The 24035-nt window shown below is 39.6% G+C and overlaps 1 protein-coding gene across 2 annotated transcripts in view; it reads right to left on the reverse strand.

The window, feature by feature from the left end:
• The window catches only part of TRAM2 (translocation associated membrane protein 2), a 111322-nt gene that overhangs the window by 21818 nt on the left and 65469 nt on the right, over nt 1-24035 (reverse strand). For both annotated transcript variants that reach the window (XM_056818398.1, XM_056818397.1), the window contains exons 3-4: nt 3573-3682; nt 2184-2300 (exon numbers count right to left, since the gene is read on the reverse strand). In XM_056818398.1, the coding sequence (XP_056674376.1) occupies nt 2184-2300; nt 3573-3682 (227 nt within the window). The remainder of the gene's footprint in view (nt 1-2183; nt 2301-3572; nt 3683-24035) is intronic.

Raw genomic sequence — 24035 nt, forward strand, 5'->3', positions numbered from 1 at the left:
CCAAAAACCTGGGTCTGCATTCCAGCTCTTCTTACTCCCGGCATGCCCAGAAAAAGCACTGGAACACTCTGGCCTGTTTCCACACCTGTAGAATAACCTCTAAGATTCCTTTGGGCTCTTCCTGAAGGAGCCCAGGTCCACAGGCCCATCCCTCAGAGCTGGCTCACAGAGGGGCTTTATAAGCCCCCCAAAGTGGGCTACTACTGGCCAGGCCTTGTGAGGATGGATGCCACTGATGGGGCTTGTTTGTTGTACTGAAATGCCCCCATATTCCCAAGCCCTTCTGCTTAGGAGAGAGGCCACATTTCCTGGGTGCTTGATCCAGCAACCTCAGTCTATTTGCAGTTCTATGATGACACCTATTCCTCTCCCATCTCCATGTTCCCACAGCTAGAATGTCTCCCTTTGAGCTTCCAGGCTTCCTTTCAGACTCAGGTCAAAGCCTTCCATCTAACAGAGTCCTTTCCTGGTTCTCCCCCTTCCATCTAACAGAGTCCTTTCCTGGTTCTCCCCCTTACATTACCTTCTATCTCCTCTGGGTGTATCTTTTATATGCCTGATTTATGTATTATCTCCCCACGGGAGCACAGACTCTGGGAGGGACTGTTTTTGCTATTCTTTGTAACTCCAGTTTCTAGCACATTGCCTGGCAAGCAGTAATGCTTTTAATAATGCTTGTTGACTGACGACCCTTAATCATTTGGCTTGTGGAAAGCCTTCATGCAGTTGATAATTGTGTTTTTCCTCATCAATCAAAGTGCTTATTAGGTACATAGGGCGTACCAGGCACTGGGGATATAACTGGAATGCAACAACCCCAGTGGATTTTAATATAGTGTATGCCATTTCAATGTGGTCTGTTTCTCAAACAAATGGCCCATCACATACAAATGTTTCAGCATTGAGGATGTTTGTGGGATTGAACTTATCATAAAGAGATCTGATCCGTTAGCATCACTACAATGGACTAGAAATCAGCAACTGACTCCATCTATGAGTTTGGGTAAGATACTGACCCCCTGGACCACATTTGTCCCCTTCCTATGACTATCACAGAAATACTGTTAGGCTAAAAGGCAATTCCACCCATTACACATATTAAGCACTTACTGCATGTAAAGCTAAAGCCCAGAAATGTTTATTTACCATGTGCTATTCACTGTGTTAGATGCCAAGAACTCAATGAAGATGAAGAAACTCAAAATCTAAAGCAGCGAGGTGACCTAGCAGAATAAGATGTAAGCCCTGGCCCTTAAGAAGTTTATTCTCTAAAAGGGTGGGGAAAGACCTTCACAAGCAGCCATGACATAAAGAAGAATGTGACAAAAGCAAAAGTCCAAAGTGAGGAATTTGAGGTGGGAGAGATCACACAGCTGGGAAGGGAGAGGAAGTCACAGGATGAGGAATTCAGGACCCAGACCCAGTTCAGTTGGAGAATTTAAGCAGGCAGAAGTGGGCAGAAAGTCCATTGCAGGCATGATGCTGACAGAATGAGCAACGGCCCAGAGACAAAGGACAGAACAAGAATGGGGAATGATGGATATGAGTCTAGAATGAATGGGAAAGGGAGGTCAGAGGGAGTGATGTAGGTAAGTAGAGGGCTTTGAATGCCAAAAAGATGTAATCACACAAGAGCATATTTGTATTCTAGGCAAAAAAAAAGTTTTTAATTCTAGGAAGAAAGGACTAGGAAGAAAGGACCCCAGGACTATTAAGTGTTGATTAGTTTCTTCTATTCTGCTAAGTACTTTTTAATTACAGTAGTGCCCCCTTATTCCCAGTTTCACTTTCAGAAGATTCAGTTACCCAGTCAACAGGAAAGCACCAGAGATCTGCCACCAGGAGTGGTCTGCCCCAAAGGTGGTCTCTTCTGCTTTCACATCCACTTTTTTAGATCATTGTGTTTGTTTGTTTGTTGGTGGGAAGTCAGGGAATGCAGAGCAAAGGGGCAGAAGTGGGGAGGGAAAGAACATACATATGGGGTCAGCAAGAGTTTTCTTACATCAATGATTTCAGCTACCGGTGGTAGATATTGGAATGTTATCTCCTACAGATACAGGGCCCTATTGTATTTTTATTAGCTCTTCAAATGCTGCCTGCATGTTCCACTCAGTCTTGACCACCCCCTAATAAAAGGCTAACAATTGGAGCCATCTAATGAAGACTGCCAGTAGGCCACTCACCGTCACAACAACATACAAGCACCAGACCAAGGAGCTGAGATGAAAGGCTACTAGCTGTCCAGATTCATTGAACTTGCTGTGTTTGACCTTGGAGAGATGAAGCCTCCTGCTGATTTTCTAAAGGAAAAAAGAAAAACATGCATATATAACTTTCATCTCCTTCCCACAAAATACTAATAAAGTTAGAAGTCCAAAGCAAGCCTTGATCCAAGCACTGACTTGAGATGTATTCATTAAATCCCTGCTAGGTACATTTGATGAATATGCTATGCCAGGCCAAACCCAAGCATCTTGGGGGAGACTGTAGGATCTAGACCAATTTGTTTAGAAAATGCCTCTCCATCCTCAAACTGATAAAACCTATGTCATGTATTTTTCGTATACTCTTCTTTCTTCTACTAAATATATACTAAAAATATTTACATACTTGGCCCTGAAGAAGAGATGGGAAAATATACCTCCCCCCTTCCTTCTTTACTGAAGCAGGAGATTGTGGGTTCAGTATGTGTTGGTTTTGCTGGAATGCTTCAACCCAACAAATTCTCTTTCTTTTTTGTTACAATGGGATGGCTCTCAGTTCAGGGAAGGTGGGAAGGCACATATTTGGAAACGAGAGTGATATAACAACAAAAGATGGCTATGATAACCATATAAACAAAAGCACTTTGGGTTCTTCAATTTTTAAGTGTTCAAGTTTGAGAATCACTAATTTAGACTAACCTTTCATTTTACAGATGAGGAAATTGACACTAAAGTTAAGCAATGTTCCCAAATCCCAAAGCTACTAGGTAAGTTTTAAAGGCAGGACATGAACCCATTCAGCACTGATTGCGCTACAATGAATCTGCTAACTTGAAGGAGTCATAAAATAGATATGTACTAGCTATGTGACCCAAGATGAGTCACTTAACCCTGCTTGCCTCAGTTTCCTCATCTGTAACATGATCTGGAGAAAGAAATGGCAAACCACTCCAGTATCTTTGCCAAGAAAACCCCAAATGGGGTCATGAAAAGTCAAGACACAGCTGATATGACCAAACAAAACCAAGTAAGATGGAAAAGAGATAGGTAATTTTTGAAGGAAAGTAGCAGGTCTGTGTACATCCATACTAAGGCAATCAAGAGAATAATCTCTTAGTGAGAATGATGGGATAAGATGCTTTTGTTTTTGCTGTACTTGGAATAATCTGGGACCATGGAATAAACTTATCCACCATGGTCCCAGGCCTGGGGAACTAAATGATTGCAACACTCACATGGCAGGGGGGAGGTGCCACTGGGGCAGGAATCTTAATTTAAATTTGTCTAGCTTCAACCCAGGTAGAAAATACTGAGTCTGAACTAAACCAAGCACCAAACATCAGAGCCCCAGGGATGGGTAACACTTACATCCAAGATGTACTCCTGTACCACGGCATGCAGGATGATAGTGATGAAGATGTAAAACAAGATGGTGACCAGATCCTTCAGCCCATAGTGATACTGAACAGTCTCATTTTCTGTGGAAGGAACAGGAGGAAACAAGTCAGCGATGTGGTGCTGAGCCTGCTAGGTTCAGGGGAATCCTAAGGATCATGATTTAAGTTTCCTTAGAAGAACTTGTTATCCTGTTCAGCCTCAGTCTTGTTCTTTAAGCAATGTGCATTCTGAAAAAGGGTAGTGATTCTAGTTTAGTCGTTAAATGTGAATTCCAAGATAGCCACCATAGATTTGCAGGGATGGCCTATTCCTGTTGGCTATTCCAAGTTACAATGGTCATCAGTTACTTTCATTACAGTCCTACAGAATCAACCAAGGTAATCCTTGTGGCATAACTATGTGCCTATTAAGGTAGGGGGACCCAGTAGCACAGAATTTTTGAAGTGGAAGCACCACCAACTGGGGAACAGCTGAACCACTGTGCTATAAGAAAGAGATGTCAAGCCCACAGACCTCTTGAGTGCAGCCTGAATCAGATTAAAATGTAATTGGGAAATGTTTTAACAAAATAAATAAAAATGCAATACATTAAAAACAAAAATAAAAGGATGAAAGGAATCTCAGAAGTTGCTGAGTCCAAATCATAATGATGACGGTATTAACAATAGCTGACAATTGTACAGTACCTACTATATACCAGGCACTGTGCTAAGTGCTTTATAATATCTCATTTAATCTTCATAATGACCCTGAGAGGCAGATATTATCACCTCCATTTTACATTTGAGGAAACTGAGGCAAAAGGGGGTTAATTGATTTGGCCAGAATTATAGTCAGTAAGCAAACAGAGGCCACTACAACATATTTCTGATTGAAGACTGGAACGTGTTATATCACACCTCTACCCACCCCACCTCCCATCACCACTGTCCTCATTTCACCCCACCGCCACACACCCCCAACCACATAATGAAAATCCATTCACTTTTGGAGAGCTCTAATTGTTAGTAAGTTTTTGCTGCTGACACAATGCCTAAATTTGCCTCTGTGAAATTTCTACCCATGTAGTCCTCTGGGGACAAGCAGAACAAGTTTGATCCCCTCAAGCCCCAGGAGCACCCACCACTGTAGTTAGTACCTTTGCTCTCCCTTGTGCTGGGAAATGACTCATTTTCCTAGCCTAGCTGCTGCAGGTCAGACTGGTTCCTGGTTCTTTGTTGTCTTTCTATAAATGGACATGATGGCGCTAACCTACTGAGAGAGCATCAAATCTGAGAGTTTCTTAATTTAATCTTTTTTAAAGAGCCAAATTTTATTTATTCTTCCTACTCCCTCCCTCACTGGGAAAAATAAATCTTTGAAAGAAATATGCATATCCAAAGAAAATAAATTTCTACATTTTCTATGACCAAAAATATCTTATGAAACACCCTGAAATTTATCATCTCTGAGTCAAAGGTACGGGTAGCATGTATCATCCCTCCCTACATGGTTGCTCACTGCATTAATAAAGAGTTCTTAAGTCTTTTGGAAGGTGTCCGTCTTTACAATCCTAATGCTACAAATTGTTTTCCTGGACCTGCTTACTTCACTCTGCATCAGTTCATTCGATTTCAGGTTTCTCTGAAGCCACTCCTCTTCTCATTTCTCATAGTACAGGAGCATGCTATTTCATTCCTATACAGTCAGGTTCCCTTATCTTGGGCTAACACAGTCTGTCCTGAAAGTACAGGAAGCCTGCCCCTGCTGTGCTGTGATATTTGTTTAGCCATTCCTGGGCTGATGGAGGAACCTGTAATGAGTTCATTCCACAATTTCCTCTTTTCACTGTCACCCATAACAAGCACCAATAGGGTAAAGATGGCATCAACTACCAAGAAAGAGAGAGGAAAACTTAACAAGGACTTAAACTGTTGCGGCCTCAGACAGACAGAGACGGAAATTGTGTATGTATATATATTGGAGGGAGTGACATGGAGGGGACAACACCTTCATAGTCTCAGAAACTAGTGCAGTCATGAGCATACTGCAAGTATTTAATGATACTTAAATTTCTTCTAATGTCTCATTTCCCCCCAGCAGATTCCTAGAAATATGATTCTCTTTAAACCTGAAAACACTTCTTAAAAGGAAAAGGGGGAATGGGAAGGGAGAAAGGCTGGATTTAGGAGTCAGGTCATCTTAGCTCTAGTTCTTAGTTCTGTTCTTTTCTGGGCACCACATAGGGCAGGTCATTTGATCTCTCAAATCTGAGAAGATCCTCTTCTCTGTAAAATAGGACTATTAGCCTGTTTGCACTAATTATACCCCAGAGTTGTTGTGGGACTCAAAAGATAAAGCATATGATACTGTCAGACAGGAAGAGTTGATTAGTTTTGTTGAACAGCTTCTGCTCTCACCTTTCTTTTTTTATTCTGTTTACAGTCAGTCAGTAAACATTAAGGACCTATTTAATATGCCACTAAAAACTTGAGATACAAAGTTGAGAAAAAGTTGTTGTTTTTTTTTAAATCCTAACTTCTGTCTTAGAATCAGTACTCTATTGGTTTCAAGACAAAAAAGTGTAAGGGTTAGTCAATTGGGATTAAGTGACTTGTTCAGGGTCACAGTTAGGAAGTGTCAGCCCAGACTTGAACTCAGTTTCTCCCAAGTCCAGGCCTGGCTCTCTATCCACTGACCCAGCAAGCTGCTCCAATTATTTTTTTATTTTATCTTTTATTACTATGAACTTAATAAATATTATTAACATGAACATTTCCACACTCAAAGAACATCAAAAGAAAAATATATTTATAGAAGAGTCATCTATGGGTGCTTATATTATACTGGGGAAAATAGCATATGAATAATTAGGTCCACAAAAAAGCTGGCTGCCTGGGAAGAGAAGAAGGGGAGAGAACAGAGTTTGAAATGATAGTGAGACAAAAATTAAAAAAAGACAAAATGCAGAAGAAATACTCTAAGCACTACAAACACTAAATGTATGGTGTTTTTATTCTTAGTCAATTCTATAAACATTTATTAAGTACCTACTATGTTCCAGGCACTGTGAAACAGAGGAACTCAACTCTACTGGGGGATTTAACATGCTAAACAAGCAAAATACAAGATTATCTGAGGATCTGGGAGAATCAGGAAAAGTTTCCCATAGATGGTAAACCTCCAACTGATTCTAAGAGGTAGAAATGAGGATGAAAAGCATTCTACATTTGGGAAACAGACCATCCAAAGGCGAAGGAAGGAAGACAGTAGGCATTTAATAAAAACCCATTCATTCATTCATTCATTCATTCATTCATTCATTCATTCATTCATATTGACTCGTTTGGCTGAAATGGAAAGTATAAAGAGAATGGTATGAAGTATCTACTAGCTAGCAAGGTGAGATATGGAGCAAATGTACAATTAACAAGATATGGCACCTCACTATACATGGAAGAATGAGGGAGGGATAAAAGGTTAAGGAAGACTGAGGATGGGGAACCTGGGGTCTGAAAACATACCTTTGGTCTGAAATGCAGAAAAACTGAACAATATTCAGAGCCACAGGTACTGTATGTAATCCATTAAAATTCCATCTAATATCTATATACAGGATGGTTGAAGGTTGCCTTCTCCCTCCTTCCCCACAAAGTACTTTCTGGGGACCATTCTACAAAAGCAAGGAGGTATGATCTTTTTTCTTCTCCCTCAAGTGCCCTCCTAGCTTCCTGTAATCAAGAGCCAACCTTTCCCTATATTTAGTTTCCACTCTCCCCAAATCTTTGTTTCTACCCTGCCCACATGATTAGCTGGTCTTGCCCTTCTCCCATCTCTTCTTTACCTCTGTCCCCATCATTTATTAATAAAAAGTGACCCTTTATCCTATTTCCCTCTCCGAGCAGAAATAGTGAGCAGAATCCAAGGAGAAAACTCAAAACTCCCCAGCAAATCCAGGTAGATTACATCTATTGCATCTCCTTATCTTCAAAGGCCTGTCATTCTATCACAGAGAGGAATTAAATTAGTCTGGCACAATTTGTTTTTCATAAGCCATTCTAGCTGCTCCTTACAAAAGGCACTATACCTTCTTACAATGAGGCCTCAGATGGACTGATCATTTCATCTGCTTTGTCTATTCCTAGGCACTGGAGTTCTAAAGCTGATTGGTTTCTAATTACCACTAATTCTGGACCTTACATTAGTGACAGCTCTTGAACTTCCAAGGCTATATACCTCTGTTCTCCACAAGTTCTCAGAAAGAGCAGCAAGTGGCTAAGCACTCATTTATTCACACTTCTCAAATGGGTGAATCATTTAACCTCCTAATCCTCAAATTGTGGGTTTTTTTCCCTTCCCCCATCTCTAAAATGAGGAGGTGGGATGTGAATTTGACCTCTAAGGGCCAATTCAGGTCTAATACTCTATAAATCCTGTCTCCAAAGGTCCTATAAGACATGTCCATTGGCTTTTCTGATTTGAACCCACTTAGCTTGGAAATACTCTTCTTCCATCATCTTCCCTGTTCTTACTCTGATGCATCTTCCCTCCTCCTCCCTCCATTCAACTTAGCTGAAGAGGGGAAATGAATGAGCTTTTCTACAGAGCTTACAATATACCAGTTACTGTGCTAAGCACTTTACAAGTATTATTTCATTTGAAATAAAACAGCCTCTATAAATGGTATCCCTCCCCCCCCCCTTTTTTTAAACCCTTACCTTCCGTCTTGGAGTCAATACTGTGTATTAGCTCCAAGGCAGAAGAGTGGTAAGGGTAGGCAATGGGGATTAAGTGACTTGCCCAGGGTCACACAGCTGGGAAGTGTCTGAGGCCAGATTTGAACCTAGGACCTCCCATCTCTAGGCCTGGCTCTCAATCCACTGAGCTACCCAGCTGCCCCCATCCCTCCCCCCTTTTAAAGGGGAGTTCTAATCATAGCACATACTAGGCACTTAATGTTTAATGACTTAGAAATGAAAAAGGATCTTATGAAATAATTTAGTCTATAACAATTTATTAATTACAAACAAAAAGGTGAAATGAAACATTCAAAACAAAAACAAAACCCAATCTTATCTTCTACCTTAGAATTGGGCATCAATTCTAAGGCAGATGAGTGGTAAGGACTAGGCAACTGAGATTCAGTAACTTGCCCTGGGACACATTGATAGGTCATGTCCAAGATTGAATTTAATCCAGGACCCTGGCCTGGTGCCTTGTCCACTGTGCTACCTAGCTGCCCTACCTTCCACCCTTCTTTATAGGACCTCTTTACAGGGAGAGAGAGAGAAGAGTATCCATAGTCTTGGCTGGCATGTTGTTGAACTCATTCCTCACTCCTTTTTTGTTCTTTGTTACAATGGATGACTCTCTGGAAAAGGGCAGAGGGATACATCTGGAAATCTGAGTAATGTTAAAAAAGAGTTAATAAAAATGTTTTCAAGAGAAGTCACCTAGTCAAGTCTCTTCATTTACAAGCTGCTGAACAGACTATCAAAAAGAACATGAGTCCTCAGTCAAAATATCTGGGTTCAAGTACTAACACCAATGCTTACATGATGTGTGACTTTGGATAAATCATTAAACTTCTTCTTAAGGTCTTAATTCCTCTTATATAAAATGAAAATAACAACACATGCCTTAATTAAATGAGGCAGAGAATGAAAACACTCTACAAATCCTCAGACTACAACAGATATATTATAATTTTATTGTATTTGGTGGTTGGATGTAGGAGGCCTTAATATATCTTTTTAAATGAATGATTAAGGAAACTGAGCTCAAGTAAGTGAAATACCTTATCTCTCACTTAAGGATTCTGTAATTTTCAGGTCAAAGAGTTAATAACTAGTGGGACTAGGACTCGACCTCTGATTTTCCTGATTCAGTCCAGTATTTTTCCTACCACTTTAAGTCTCCTAGTTCTCCATAAGTGGGTAACACGTTCTAGTTATAGTTTAGCCCTTAAAAGATTCCTTTCTAATCTTGCTTCTACTCAAAGTCTAACCATTTGATTAGATCCAGAGATTTGATATATTGGCTTTGCCACTTGCAAACTAGTAATCTTAGCCAAGTCACTTAAATCAGTATCCAGTTTCTCATTCTCTAGAAAGCCTTGAGGGCAAAGACCACTATTTTGGCCCCTCAGTACCTAGTATGTGACTGACATATATAAAGTGCTTAGTAAATCCTTAATGAATCTATTGTGAAGTGTGAATCAAACTTTCTTTGTTTATCAATCAGCAACTTTTAATTTAATCAACCAAAAACTGAAAGCATCCCTTCTTAACACTTTATTAGCCACCAAGTAAGAGAATTCACAAGTCACTTACTTAAAGAGTTCACACCCTCAGAAACCCAATCAGTCAGGAATTTGTGAATCCTTTTGATAAGAAATTGTACCTTCAGAGGATGAGAGAGATGTGAAACCCCCCAGACACTGCCCCTCTGGGCAGTGCTAGGCAATTTGGAAGCTGTGATTGGCCCCTGTGAAGAGGGGAAGGGACAAAAAGGACTATAAAAATCCTAATCTTCTTCTGCTAGAGGGTCATCTTTGGCTTGAATCTTCAGCTTGGAGCTTTGGCTGGTGACCAGTCTCTTGGAGGTGACTTTGTACTTGGACCTTGGCTCTTGGATTGTTTCTTAGGTAAGTGAATAGCTGGCATTTCCTTTCCTGGCTTCATGGAGAGAGATTTGTTCTGGAGAGGCCTTCCCCTCTTGGAGGAGGCTGCATTGGTAGAATATCTGGTCCTCTGGTTAAGGGTTAACAAGCCCTGCCAGGTTGAGCCAGAGCAATATGTAGTGTGATAAGCTCGACATCTTTTTCTTTTTTTAATTTCTCTACTTTCACTCTTTCGACCTCTTTTGTAAATAAAAGCTATTAAAAGTCATTTTGACTTCAAGCGATAATACTTTAAATTGATGACCACCATATTTTGGAATTTCTCACATATTTAGTCAAACCCCTAATTTAATAATTTACACTATAAATCATAAATAATTTATCTGTAATACATCTTAATGAATCTTTTAATCTGTATCTATATAAACCTGTAAATGAATTTATAAATCTAGAAAGGAGGTGGATTAGAAGACTTTTAAAGCCTGTGAAGTACTTTGCTCTGGCCCCTGGCTCAAGCCAAGCAGGGCTAATTAAGTCCTCAGCCTTGAGTTGAGGGCCCAGGGAAGAATGAAGCAAGGGCTTCAGTCACAAAACATCTCTCAAGAGAAGAGGCCTCTCCTGAGGCTAGTCCCTTCAGAAAATCCAGGAAAGAGACTTCTGGGTGAACATGACGGCAGTCTAGATAGAGGACTCTTCCTCTCCGCACCACATACCAATACAATACACCAAAAAGTCAAAAAACAAAAACAAAAAAACCCAAATTCATGTAAACAAATGGACTCTACAGTAGGGCGTAACATTGAAGTTATGTGGAATTTGGGCATTTCCACACCATAAGGGGGTGAAAAATCTTCCACCCAAATGGGAACTGATCCACCCTCTGATACCTACAGAGTCAGAGTCATCACACGCTAGAATCAGTGAATGAGTGAGGGGAACCTCTGGAGTGAGTGAGAGGCATCTCTGGGTCTCTTTCAGCTGACTAAGACCACTGAGGATCTACCTCTGAGAGGAGCTAGACCTGAGGCCCCAGAAGGCTGAGGAGCTCAGACCAAAAGCTCTAGCAGTGAGACAGTACAGAGAGGGGCAGCAAACAGCAGAAGCTGCAGAGAATCAAAAGCTGGGCTCAGCCAAAATCCATAATCCTTAGCTCCATAAACAGAGAGTCTGCCCATCTCACTAAGATTTCAAACTGGAAAAGGAAGGAAAAACCACCACAGTAATGGCAGAAAGGGCCCAGGATAAATAACTTCCCAACACCAAAAAAAAAAAAAAAACCAAGAAGAAGGGGTTGACCCAGGATAAATTTTTAAATTGAAGCTTATCAAAAAGATAGAAGCTTTCTGGCAAGAAAAGTGGGAAATAGTTCAAAAAGAAAATAAAAGTTTAAAGGACAAGAACTCCCAATTGGGAAAACAGCTAGAAGCCAGGAAAAGCAGGATAGGTCAAACCAAAAAGGAAAACCAGTCCTTAAAGACCAGAATTAGGCAATTGGAAGCCAATGATCTTGCAAAACAGCAAGAATTAATAAAGCAAAGTCAAAAGACTGACAAAACAAAGGAAAACAAACTATCTCACTGAAAGGATGATGGATCAGGAAAACACCACAAAGAGACAATTTGAGAATCATTGGTCTACCTGAAAACCCAGAAATAAACAAAAATCTTGACATCATACTACAAGAAATTATGCAAGAAAACTGCCCTGATGTTCTTGAACAAGGGGGGAAAATAGATATTGAAAGAGTTCATAGAACACCCTCTACACTAAAGCCTCAAAAGACAATTACCAGGAATGCCAAATTCAAGAGCTTCCAAGCTATGAAGAAAATTTTACAAGAAGCCAAAAAGAAACAATTCAGATATCAAGAAGCAACAATTAGGATTACACAAGATCTGGCCATTTCTGCACTAAAGGACCTCAAGGCTTGGAATATGATATTCAGAAAGGCAAGAGAATTGGGTCTTGAATGAAGGACAACCTATCAATGAAAACTGACTATATACTTTCAGGGAAAATAATGGGCATTCAACAAAATAGAAGATTTCCAGGTATTTGTAAAGAAAAGACCAGAACTAAGTGGAAAGTTTGATATCCAAACACAAAGATCAAGAGAAACATGAAATGGTAAATAAGAGAGGGAAAAAAATGTATTTTTATACAAACATTCTTCTTTAAGGGCTTCAAAAGGGTCAAATTATGTTAGTATATGGGGGAAATGTTATTTGTAACTCTTAAAAAATTATATTCACTATAGTAATTAGAAGAATCATTCACAGGAAGAGATTGGGGTAATAAGTGCTATAAGATGATATGCAAAAAAGGAAAAAAGGGAGGTGGGTATTGAAGATGGCACCAGGAGATACTTGAAGAAATAAAATAGGATAATCTTTATGACACAAAGATACACATGGGAAGGGGAGGGGAAGAATACTCATTAGAAGGAGAGGAAAAGAGTGCTAATAGGTAATACTTAAACCTTACTCTCAGTGAAATCAATTCTGAGAGGGAAGAGCATCTAGATACACTGGGGTATTGAATTCTATCTCATCCTACAGGGAAAGTAAGAAGGGAAAACTAAGGGGGAGTAAGGGGCTGGAAGGAGAAAAATGAAGGGAAAGAAAGGGCAGAGGAAACTTAACAGACCCTAAAAAAATAAGAAGGGAACAAAATCAGTGGAGCCAGAAAGAGAAGCTTACTAAGGGCAAGTTTAGGAGGACTGATTAAAAGCAAACCACTGGTTTCAAAGGATATAGCAAAAGAAGAAAGGACAGAACTAGAAGAGGATATCAAAATGCTGAGGAATACGCAAGTGGCAATCATAACTCTGAACGTGATTGGGATGAACTCATCCATAAAATGAAAACAAATAGGAGAGTGGATTAGAAATCAAAATCCTACCATATGTTGTCTGCAAGAAACACTCTTGAGGCTGGCAGACACTCACAAGGAACGGTTGAGAACCACTGTGATAGAAAGAAGGCAGGAGTTGCAATCATGATATCTGACAAAGCCAAATTAAAAATAGATCTGATTAAAAGGGATAGGGAAAGTAACTACATCCTGATAAAAGGCAGTATAGACAAGGAGGAAATATCAGTATTCAACATGTATGCACCAAATGGTAGAGCATCCAAATTTTTAAAGGAGAAAATAGTGGAGTTGAAGGAGGAAATAGATAGTAAAACTATACTAGTGAGAGACCTGAACTTACCACTATAAAATTTAGATGCATCAATTCAAAAAATAAATAAGCAAGAGGTTAGAGATGTGAATTAAATCTTAGAAAAATTAGAGTTAATAGATATATGGAGAAAAATAAATAGGGAAAAAAAGGAATACACCTTCTTTTCAGCAACACAGGGTACATTCACAAAGATTGACCAAGTATTAAGGCATAAAAACATAGCAAAAAATGAAGAAAAGAAGAAATAATAAATGCAACATTTTCAGATCATAATGCAATAAAAATAACAATCAGTAAGGGTACATGGAGAGGCAAATCAAAAATTAATTGGAAATTAAATAATATGATTCTCCAAAATCGGTTAGAGAACAAATCATAGAAACAATTAATAACTTCATTGAAGAAAATGGCAATGATGAGACATTCTTTCAAAATCTATGGGATGCAGCCAAAGCAGTACTCAGGGGGAAATTTATATCCTTGAGCATATATATTAACAAATAAGGGAGTGTAGAGGTCAATGAATTGGACATGCAAATCAAGAAACTTGGAAGTGAACAAATCAAAAATCCCGAGATGAAAACTAAATTAGAGATCCTAAAAATCAAGGGAGAAATTAATAAAATCAAGAGTGAAAGAACTACTGAACTAATGAATAAGACTACAAGCTGGTATTTTGAAAAAGCAAACAAAATAGACAAAGTACTGGTCAATCTAATAAAAAAAGTAAAGAAGAAAACCAAATTAACAGTATCATAGATGAAAAGGAAGAGCTCATCTCCAATGAAGAGGAAATTAAGGCAATCATTAAAAACTATTTTGCCCAATTATATGGCAACAAATATGGCAATCTAGGTGATATGGATGAATATTTACAAAATATAAATTACCTAGATTAACAGAAGAAATAAAATTCTTAAATAATTCCATATCAGAAAAAGAAATTGGACAATCAAAAAACTCCCTAAGAAAAAATCACCAGGGCTTGAGGGTTTCACAAGTGAATTCTATCAAACATTCAAAGAACAACTAATCCCAATATTATACAAAGTATTTGACAGAATAAGCAAAGGGGGAGTTCTACCGAAAATTCCTTTTGTGACACAAATATCATACTGATTCCAAAGCCAGGCAGGACAAAAACATAAAAAGAAAACTATAGACCAATCTCCTTAATGAACATAGATATAAAAATCTTAAATAGGATACTAGCAAAAAGACTCCAGAAAGTCATCACAAGGGTTATTCATTATGATCAATTGGTAGTTATATCAGGAATGCAAGGATGGTTCAATATTAGGAAAATCATCCACATAATTGACAATAACAATAAGCAAACAAAAATCACATAATTATCTCATTAGATGCAGAAAAAGCCTTTGACAAAATACAACACTCATTCTTATTGAAAACACTAGAAATAGAAGGTCCTTTCCTAAAAATAATAAACAGTATTTATCTAAAACTATCAGCAATAAGGCAGTCAAGCTGGTGGCATAGAGGCAGCAAACATTCAGATCTCTGAAAACCCTTCCTTACCGATTACAAACTACTCCTAGGGGACTGAAAATCAAACTTAACAACAAGACAGAGCCAAGTAACCCTCATGCTGGACTCAATTTAAAAGGTATGCCCCCAAAAGCCGGAATTTGAGAACATGCTGGTTTAAGGGGAAGGAAGAAGGAAGGTCCCGGGACCCCTCCCCAACCTAGAACTCTAAGCCTCGAGCAGTAGCTGAAACCTCCGGGCAGGCAAAGGTGCTAGTCTGGAGGGAGGACCATCAAACACAGTCAGTGGGAAAGCAGATAGAGGAGAAATGCAGAGCACAGAGCAGGCAACATTCCACATAGTCCCCCTCCTTCCCGAGGTTTTGGAATCAGGGCATATCCAGAAACCCAGCTGGACTTAATCCCATCAAATCCTTCAGAAGACAGAAAAGCTCAAGCTCCAACACCCCTCCCTCCAGACTGCTGGACTTAATCCCATCAAATCATCCAGAGGACAGGGAAGCTCAAGCTCCAACACCCTTGCGCCACAGACTGCACTGAGAGATTTACAAGAGTGAAGATGGAAAGAAAAGCCCAAAACCACAAAAAAACTGCGAAGCAAGAGCTCAGGCAACTGCAGGGAGTAAAGAAGGGGTAAATATGAGCAAACAACAAGAAAATAAAAAAAGAAATTACAATCCACAGCTTCTATAGACAATGAACAAAGAGCAAATGGAACAGAGAAGGATGAGGGAACTCCAAGCAAAGAAACAGAAAACCCAACGAACTGGATACGAGTTCTTGAAGAACTTAAAACTCTCCACACAATTAAAACTGGATCTTAACAATTGGAAAAACATTAACTGCTCATAGGTAGGATGAGCTAACATAATAAAAATGACCATCACACCCAAACTTATTTACTTATTCAGTGCCATAGCTATCGAACTTTTTTACTGAATTAGAAAAACCACAACAAAGTTCATTTGGAAGAACAAAAGATCAAGTATGTCCAGGGAAATCATGAAAAAAAAACCGCGAAGGAAGGAGGCCTTGCAATCCCAGATCTCAAACTAAGCTATATGAATTTTAAAAGTACTCCACCCTACTCAGACCATACTTTAGAAGATCTGATTTAGCTATTTCCTGATTAGTAACAATGGAGATACTTGGTTTAACAGAATCAAGTCTTGGGAACTCTACATTTCTCCACCCTACTTAATTTAGCAAGATCAGGAATCTCTGCACCATACTCAAAGATTTAATTATCTTAGAAGATGGCCTTCAACAGACATGTGCAGAAACAGCTGACAGACCCCTGGGCTGTCCTAAGTCAAGCTAAGCTATCATTGGTACAGATGAGATGCAGGAAAGTGATGTAAAACCGTCTATATAAGGCACCTCACTTCTTCTCTTCGGCCTCTTTTCCCGGAGAGGAGTCTTTGGCTGGCAGTGGGCTAAGCATTCCAACATCTTGGCATGGTGGCAGGTATTTGTCTGGGTTTGGGCATGAAGGTTCAGGCATCTTGGCTGATCCCTTTTGGAGTTCAGGGTAATTCCTTCCTCTTTTATTCTCCAAAACCTTACCTTCTAGAGCGTCTAATCTTCCTGGTACAAGCCAGGTATGAGAAATCCTACACCGTTTCCTTCTCCCTTCTTCTTAAATTTCTTTCCACTATATTAACTAACTCACCATAAATTTCCAGACTGACTTGGGTAATTTTTTTTTATTATTTGGGATATCCATGGCGACCAATAATTAATATAGTTTAGGTCACAACACTAAAATTATCCTTTACAACTATAAAGCAGTGGTCATTAGAACAATTTGCTACTGGCTAAGAGATAGAAAGGAGGATCTGTGGAACAGACTTGAGATAAGTGACCTCAGCAAAACAGTCTATGACAAGCCCAAAGATCCCAGTTTTGGGGATCAAAATGCACTATTTGATAAAAATTGCTGGGAAAATTGGAAGACAGTATGGGAGAGATTAGGTTTGGATCAACATCTCACACCCTACACCAAGATAAACTCAGAATGGGTGAATGACCTGAACATAAAGAAGGAAACTATAAGTAAATTAGGTGAACACAGAATAGTATACATGTCAGATCTTTGGGAAAGGAAAGATTTTAAAACCAAGCAAGAGTTAGAAAAAAATAACAAAATGTAAAATAATTTTGATTACATCAAATTAAAAAGTTTTTGTACAAACAAAACAACTCTGAGGTACCACCTCACACCTACCAGATTGGCTAATATGACAGCAATGGAAAGTAATGAATGCTGGAGGGGATGTGGCAAAGTCAAAACATTAATGCATTGCTGGTGGAGTAGTGAATTGATCCAACCATTCTGGAGGGCAATTTGGAACTATGCCCAAAGGGCACTAAAAGCCTGTCTGCCCTTTGACTCAGCCATAGCACTGCTGGGTTTGTACCCCAAAGAGATAATAAGGAAAAAGAAATGTACATTCAAGAATATTCATAGCTGTGCTCTTTGTGGTGGCAAAATGTTATAAAATGAAGGGATGCTCTTCAACTGAGAATATCTGAACAAATTGTGGCATATGTTGGTGATGGAATATTATTGTGCTCAAAGAAATAGTAAACGGGGTGAATTTATTGGGAACTGGAATGACCTTCAGGAATTGATGCAGAGTGGAAGGAGCAGAATTAGGAGAATATTGTACACAGAGACTGACACACTGTGGTACAATCGCATGAAATGGACTTCTCCATTAGTTGCAACACAGTGATCCTGAACAACCCGGAGGGATCATTGAGAAAGAACACTATCCACATTCAGATGAAAAAAATGTGGGAGTAGAAACACAGAAAAAAAACAATTGCTTGATTACATGGGTCGAGGGGGATATGATTGGGGATATAGACTCTAAATCAGCGGTTCTCAACCTCTTAATTTGTAGCAATGAGAATACATACTGCATATCAGGTATTTACATTCCGAATCATAACTGTAGCAAAATTACAGTTTTGAAGTAGCCACCAAAATGGGGTTGTTGCAAAATGTTGCAATGGGGTCATTGCAACATGAGGAACTGCATTGTGGGGTCACAGCATTAGAAAGGTTGAGAACCACTGCTCTAAATGAATATCCTAGTGTAAACATCAACAACATGGAAATAGGTTCTGATCAATGACACATAATACCCCGTGGAATTTCATCTGGGCTATGGGAAGTGTGGGGGTAGGAGAGGGAGGGATAGAATATGATTCTTGTAACCAAGGAAAATATTCTAAATTGACTAAATATATAAAAAAAAAAATCCAGGAAAGGAGTCAGCCTTTTTCACTCACCCACATGGTAGTTCAAAGGGAGAGATTTAAGAATAGTCTCACCAAGTGCAAGGTCTTAGGTCCAGTAAGCAGATTCTTCACCAGCCTCCAACTTGAACTCAGAATTTCGAAGAACTAGTCTCACAGGAAGTTGTAACTCCTTTTACTGATGCTTCTTTGTGGTCACTTCCTATGCCTTCCTCTACTTTTTACGTGGACAAATTATAGTCTATACTTTTTCTTAGGACTGCCCAGAGGGCAGTCAGTGGTTTCTGATTTGTCACCTACTTTCACACATGTGGGTCATAGACCTCTCCCACTCAAGTGTAAGTGGGGTATATAAGATTCTGGTTATTAATTCTAAAAATGAGCAGGGGAAGAGTTAATCTGATCTTCACAATAGGTGACTAATTATGATTTTTAATAGCATAGCCCAAATTGGGGAAATGTGCTTTCTTGTCTATCTAAAATGGATCACGATCCCAGAGAACATTTCACTATGGCTTTATTTAGCACTGTTCCTGGGTATATGTATAACAAGATACATTGCAGTTTATCTATCCCTCTTTAAGAAAAAGCAGGTAAATAGCCTGAGAAACCTCAAGATCCAGATGAGAGATTCATCTTGGCCTCGTCCTATAAAATGCACTTCCTGTCCTGTTCAACACATTTCATGTCTAATCCAACCGATCCCTGCCACTATTCAACCAATTCTTGACCTCAAAGCTGAACTAAAAGTTCACCTTAAAAGACAACTGGAAAATACCTCAAGTGACCTTGAGAAGAAACTCAAGAATAGTTTGGGTGGGGGTGTCTTAAGACTTATGTAAAAGACCTTGAGAAGATCTTGAGAAATTCCCAGATTAAGAAGAGTTTTGATTACCTCTATATCCACCCACACTCCTCCTATTGGACCTATTTCTCCTCCTACACCCAATACCAACTCTGGCAACCCAAATATCAAGTTAAGTAACAGAAAACAGAAAATAATTCAGCTAAACGCTTATTCCCCTTAAAGGGTATTTTACCCACCTTAAATAAAACTGGAGATGTGGTGTCCTTAAGACACCATACATCTTTTATCCCTGTAGTGAAGGGGAATACTGAGAGATGGGGACTGAATAGATGTTACCCAAGGAAGCAGGTTGAGGTAAGGGGACTGAATTCAAAGACATACCTTCTTTCTTGTTCTTCCTGCTAGGCAGCCTAATGGAGTCTTTGCTTACAGAGGGCAAGACACCCCTCCCCAACCTTTTTCTTTGGATATTTTAAACTCTCTCCCCCTTCTACTACAAAGGTTGAAAGACAATTTCTTATACTTGAAAGTGTAATTCCCTTTTGGGAAAGAGGGATAAGGAAATAAAAGGATAGAAGGAAAGGAATTTCCCTAAGCTATAATTCCCTATTTCTGATAGAAGGCTTCCATTCAAAGTCTCTTTAAAAGAAATAAAGCTGACTCCCCCTAAGGAAAAACAGTTTTATATTCAGCAGGGATCTTCACTGGGCCAGACTCTTTCAATTCAGCCAAGTCAAGGAGGGTAAAACCAAGCACCTCTTTCAGAGAGGTTGGCTAGAGAGAAGTGAAGTCAAGTGGTGAAATGACCAGACCACTCAAGCAGTGTCCAAAAGGCAGCTTTGGCTAACTGCTCCTCCTTTCCAACCTTCCATAAATCCTCTCCCTTCCCCCACTGGGTCTGAAAGATTCTAACTGCTTTCTTGAGCTCTTCTTCTTTGCATTTCATCTCCTCTGTCTTTGCCCATTTCTCTCAATCACACCCCCCCCCAAGATATTGAGAGATTCAAGCAAAATAACCCTTCCTTTGAAGATGAGCCTATTGTAGTTATTAAAAAGCTGGAAAGCATTTATCAGACATATAATCCTTCGTGGATATATATGGAAAATTTGCCAGGCTTTTTTAACAGAAAGAGAGAAAAATAAAAGCATCTATCTTGCCAATCAGTCCCAGGGAAGGAGAGCAATTCATTGGCTCCAGCAAGACCCAAATGTAATAATAAAAATGAACAATATTACTTAAAACTATGCCAGGCCAGAGAGGTATTACTATCAGCAATGATGGCTTGTTCTGATAGGCCGGTAAGGAAAAAACAGATGAAAATCCCTCTCAGTTTATGGATAGACTTATTGAGCTGAAAGGTAAATACATAGACCTGGATCCTTCCAGAGAAAGAAGTATCAGGCAGATAAGAAAGCAAAGTCTATTTCTACTTTGATCAGCTTTCCTCCCTAAGTAAAGTTTCTTTCTTAGGAGCTGCTGCTGCTACCCACTTGATTCTGCTTTTGTCCCTTTCCACCACCCCCCCCTTCCCCCTGAAACTTGGCTTACAAAGCACAAAAAGCACTCCACTTGCAGAGATATTCTAATCTTTAAAGTAGACACATAAGCATCAAACTCCCTAAGGCAACACTAGATTTCCCAGTGGCATTCAATTACTGGGAGGGCTCACTCAGAGCCATCAAGGAAGAGACAAAAGGTTTCCATTAAAAGGGGCTTTCAAACTTCTAGCTGAACTGTCTGTCTGAGGTCCCTTTCATAGGCAATATTCTATTCTAGGAGGGGCTACAGACACATGGAAACCTGGCCAAGCTACAGTGCAATCAGTACCCAAAATCTTGCTAAAAGAGCACATGATAAAAACCACCCTGATCTGGCACAGCTGGTAATGAAAGCTTAATTCCTGGGCCTCAATGGTTTCTTTGGGTTTTTTTTGTTTTAGAATGGGCATTCTTTGTTACTCTAGATTAACTGCAAAATAAGAATTGTTATTTGTTAGAGATCCCCCTCCCTCTCTGTCCCTTCATCAAGGAGAGACAGGAGAGAGACAGACAGCCTAAAGACAGAGAGAGGGATGGGAAGAGAGAGGGAGGGATCAGGGAAGAGAGGGAGAGACAAAGAAAAGAGAAAGTAAGGGGGCAGAGAGCTGCTCAGACAGTATTTTCACCTATGATCACAGCTAAAACATCCCTTTCAAATACTTTCCAGTGAAAATTCATTTATTTATGAATTTGATTCAGTATTTCCTCCCTTCCTCCAAATAAAATTCTCACAAAAATAATGAGGAGAACACTGGCTCTCATTTTTTAGGATAGGTTCTGTTGTCAGATATTTTTTTTTTATTCTAGAGGAAAATATTTATCTGGAAGGTTAATGGGACTCCTCCCATTCAAGAAACTTGCAGTCCCACAGACCAGCTGTTTTTAATGAGGCCAAGACAGATCAATCACTATTCTTACCATCTGCATTTTGCAAGAACCCAGAGGTTGAATGACCTGCCCAAAGTTATACAGAAAATCAAGGGGAGCAGTCAGTGCCACATCCTAGTAGTTTGGACTACTTCTGAGTCTATGTTCTGAACCAGAAATAAGGCAGACAAAATCACTAAGGCTTAGTACCCTAAATGTAGTGGTACCAGAAGAATCTATATTTGATTAATTCTAGAACTAGAGTTCTATATATTTTTAACCATGATCCTAGAGAATGGAGCTTTTCAATCGTTTTATTTTTTAAGAGACAGAGTACACCTTGCCAAAATTAGAAATTGCTCAAGATTGGATTTGGAGACAGATGACACATAAACACCTATGATGACCTCAGAAACCTCTTAGTATATATAGTAAGGATTTGCTATACGTGCCTAAACCTACCATTTTAAGACCTTGTACCCCCCCCCCTTTTTCAGCTGGGTTCAGCTTTCCTACCTAACAGATTTGAATCCTTCAAATTTCTATCTTGGGGCATGGTTAGGTGGGGAAGAATTGGACAAAGGGAGGCAAAGAAGTGGAAGGAAATCCCCCACCCACATCAACTGATCTGACCAGATTAGTTACCCAGTCTTCTCTATAATCCTCTGAGAGGACAAGATGTGGGTATTATTATTTTTTTTTAAACTGGAAGAAGAAAGTAGGGGGAAAAAACTTAGGAAAAGCATCTATGTTCTAGAAGTTTGCAATTTTTCAATGAGTCTAGTGTATGACTGCTATCTCATGAGGACCTCTCTAGCAATGCAGATTGTAACCCATGCATACCAACTCAACCCATGGGCTCATTGCCCGTTTCCTCATATAAATCCTCTCTCAATTTACCAGGAACCTCCCTTTTGATCTTTTAACATGCTTGGATACCAATGAAGCATGGCAGACTGTCCACTGGTTGTCCCTTATTCTCACCAAAAAAATGGGCCTACTTTCTTTTCTGGTCTTCCAGCCCTACAATAATATTTTTATAAGCCTCTTATCTTTTTTTTTTTCAGTCAATATGTTTTATTGAATACTTTTATTATTGTATAAACTTCTCTTTGTTAAATGTTACATGGCCCACAACTTCTCTTCCAAACCAGAATCAATGGATTGTCCTAGGTTAGTTAGCCTTGTATGCCACTTATCTTGTACAATTATTCCTTAATATTTCCTGGTATTTACCAGGCTCAACTCACATTTACCATGAGCTCCTTTCTCCAGACTTCTGAGCAACTTTCTTTTAAAAACCTTTTATGTGGGCAGCTGGGTAGCTCAGTGGATTGAGAGCCAGGTCTAGAGACGGGATTCCTAGGTTCAAATCTGGCCTCAGACACATCCCAGCTATGTGACCCTGGGCAAGTCACTTGACCCCCATTGCCTAGCCCTTACCACTCTAATGCCTTGGAGCCAATACACAGCATTGGCTCCAAGACAGAAGGTAAGGGTTTTAAAAAACAAACAAACAAACAAACAAAAAACAACTTTTCTGTTGGTCTTAGAATTTGTACTACATATCAGTACCAAGGCAGAAGAGTGGTTGGTGCTGGGCAGTGAAGTTAAGTGATTTTCCCAGGGTCACCCAGTTAGGAGGCCTCTGAGGCCAGCTTTGAACTTAGGACTTCTGCCTCTAGATGTGGCTCTCTATCCACTGAGCCACCAACCTGACCCCTAGAGTGACTTTCAACTTTTTTTTTTTAAGCCCATATCTTCCATCTTGGAACTTGTGTGTTAGAACTTGGAACTTCCATCTTGGAACAACTGTGTATTGGTTCCAAGGCAGAAGAGTGGGAAGGGCTAGGCAATGGGGATTCCCAGAGCTGGGAAGTGTGTGAGAACAGATTTGAACCCAGGACCTCTGGTCTCTGGGCCTAGCTCTATTAATTTTAAAACTGCTCCACCCTACTCAGACCATACTTTAGAAGATCTGATTTAGCTCTTTCCTGATTAGTAACAATGGAGATACTTGGTTTAACAGAATCAAGTCTTGGGAACTCTACATTTCTCCACCCTACTTAGTTTAACAAGATCAAGAATATCTGCACCATACACAAAGATTTAATTATCTGAGAAGATGGCCTTCAACAGACATGTGCAGAAACAGCTGGCAGACCCCTGGGCTGTCCTAAGTCATACTAAGCTATCATTGGTACAGATGAGATGCAGGAAAGTGACGTAAAACCGTCTATATGAGGCACGTCACTTCCTCCCTTCTCCCTCTTTCCCCGGAGAGGAGTCTTTGGCTGGCAGTGTGCTAAGCATTCCAACATCTTGGCATGGTGGCAGGTATTTGTCTGGGTTTGGGCATGAGTTTGCCCTTGAGCTGATTCAGGTTTGGGTATCTTGGCTGAGCCCTTTGGAGTTCAGGCTGATTGCTTCCTCCTTACTCTTCAAAACCTTATCTTCCTAGAGCCTCTGGTATTCCTCCTGGCACTAGTCAGGCAGGAGAACTCCTACACCCTTTTCCTTCTTAATTTCTTTCCACTATATCGATTAAATCACCATAAATTTCCAGCTGACTTGGTTTTATTTTTTTTATATTTGGGATATCCATGGCAACCAAATAATTAATATAGTTTAGGTCACAACACTAAATTATCCTTTA

This window comes from Monodelphis domestica, chromosome 2 (assembly GCF_027887165.1).
Source record: "Monodelphis domestica isolate mMonDom1 chromosome 2, mMonDom1.pri, whole genome shotgun sequence".
Taxonomy (NCBI): domain Eukaryota; kingdom Metazoa; phylum Chordata; class Mammalia; order Didelphimorphia; family Didelphidae; genus Monodelphis; species Monodelphis domestica.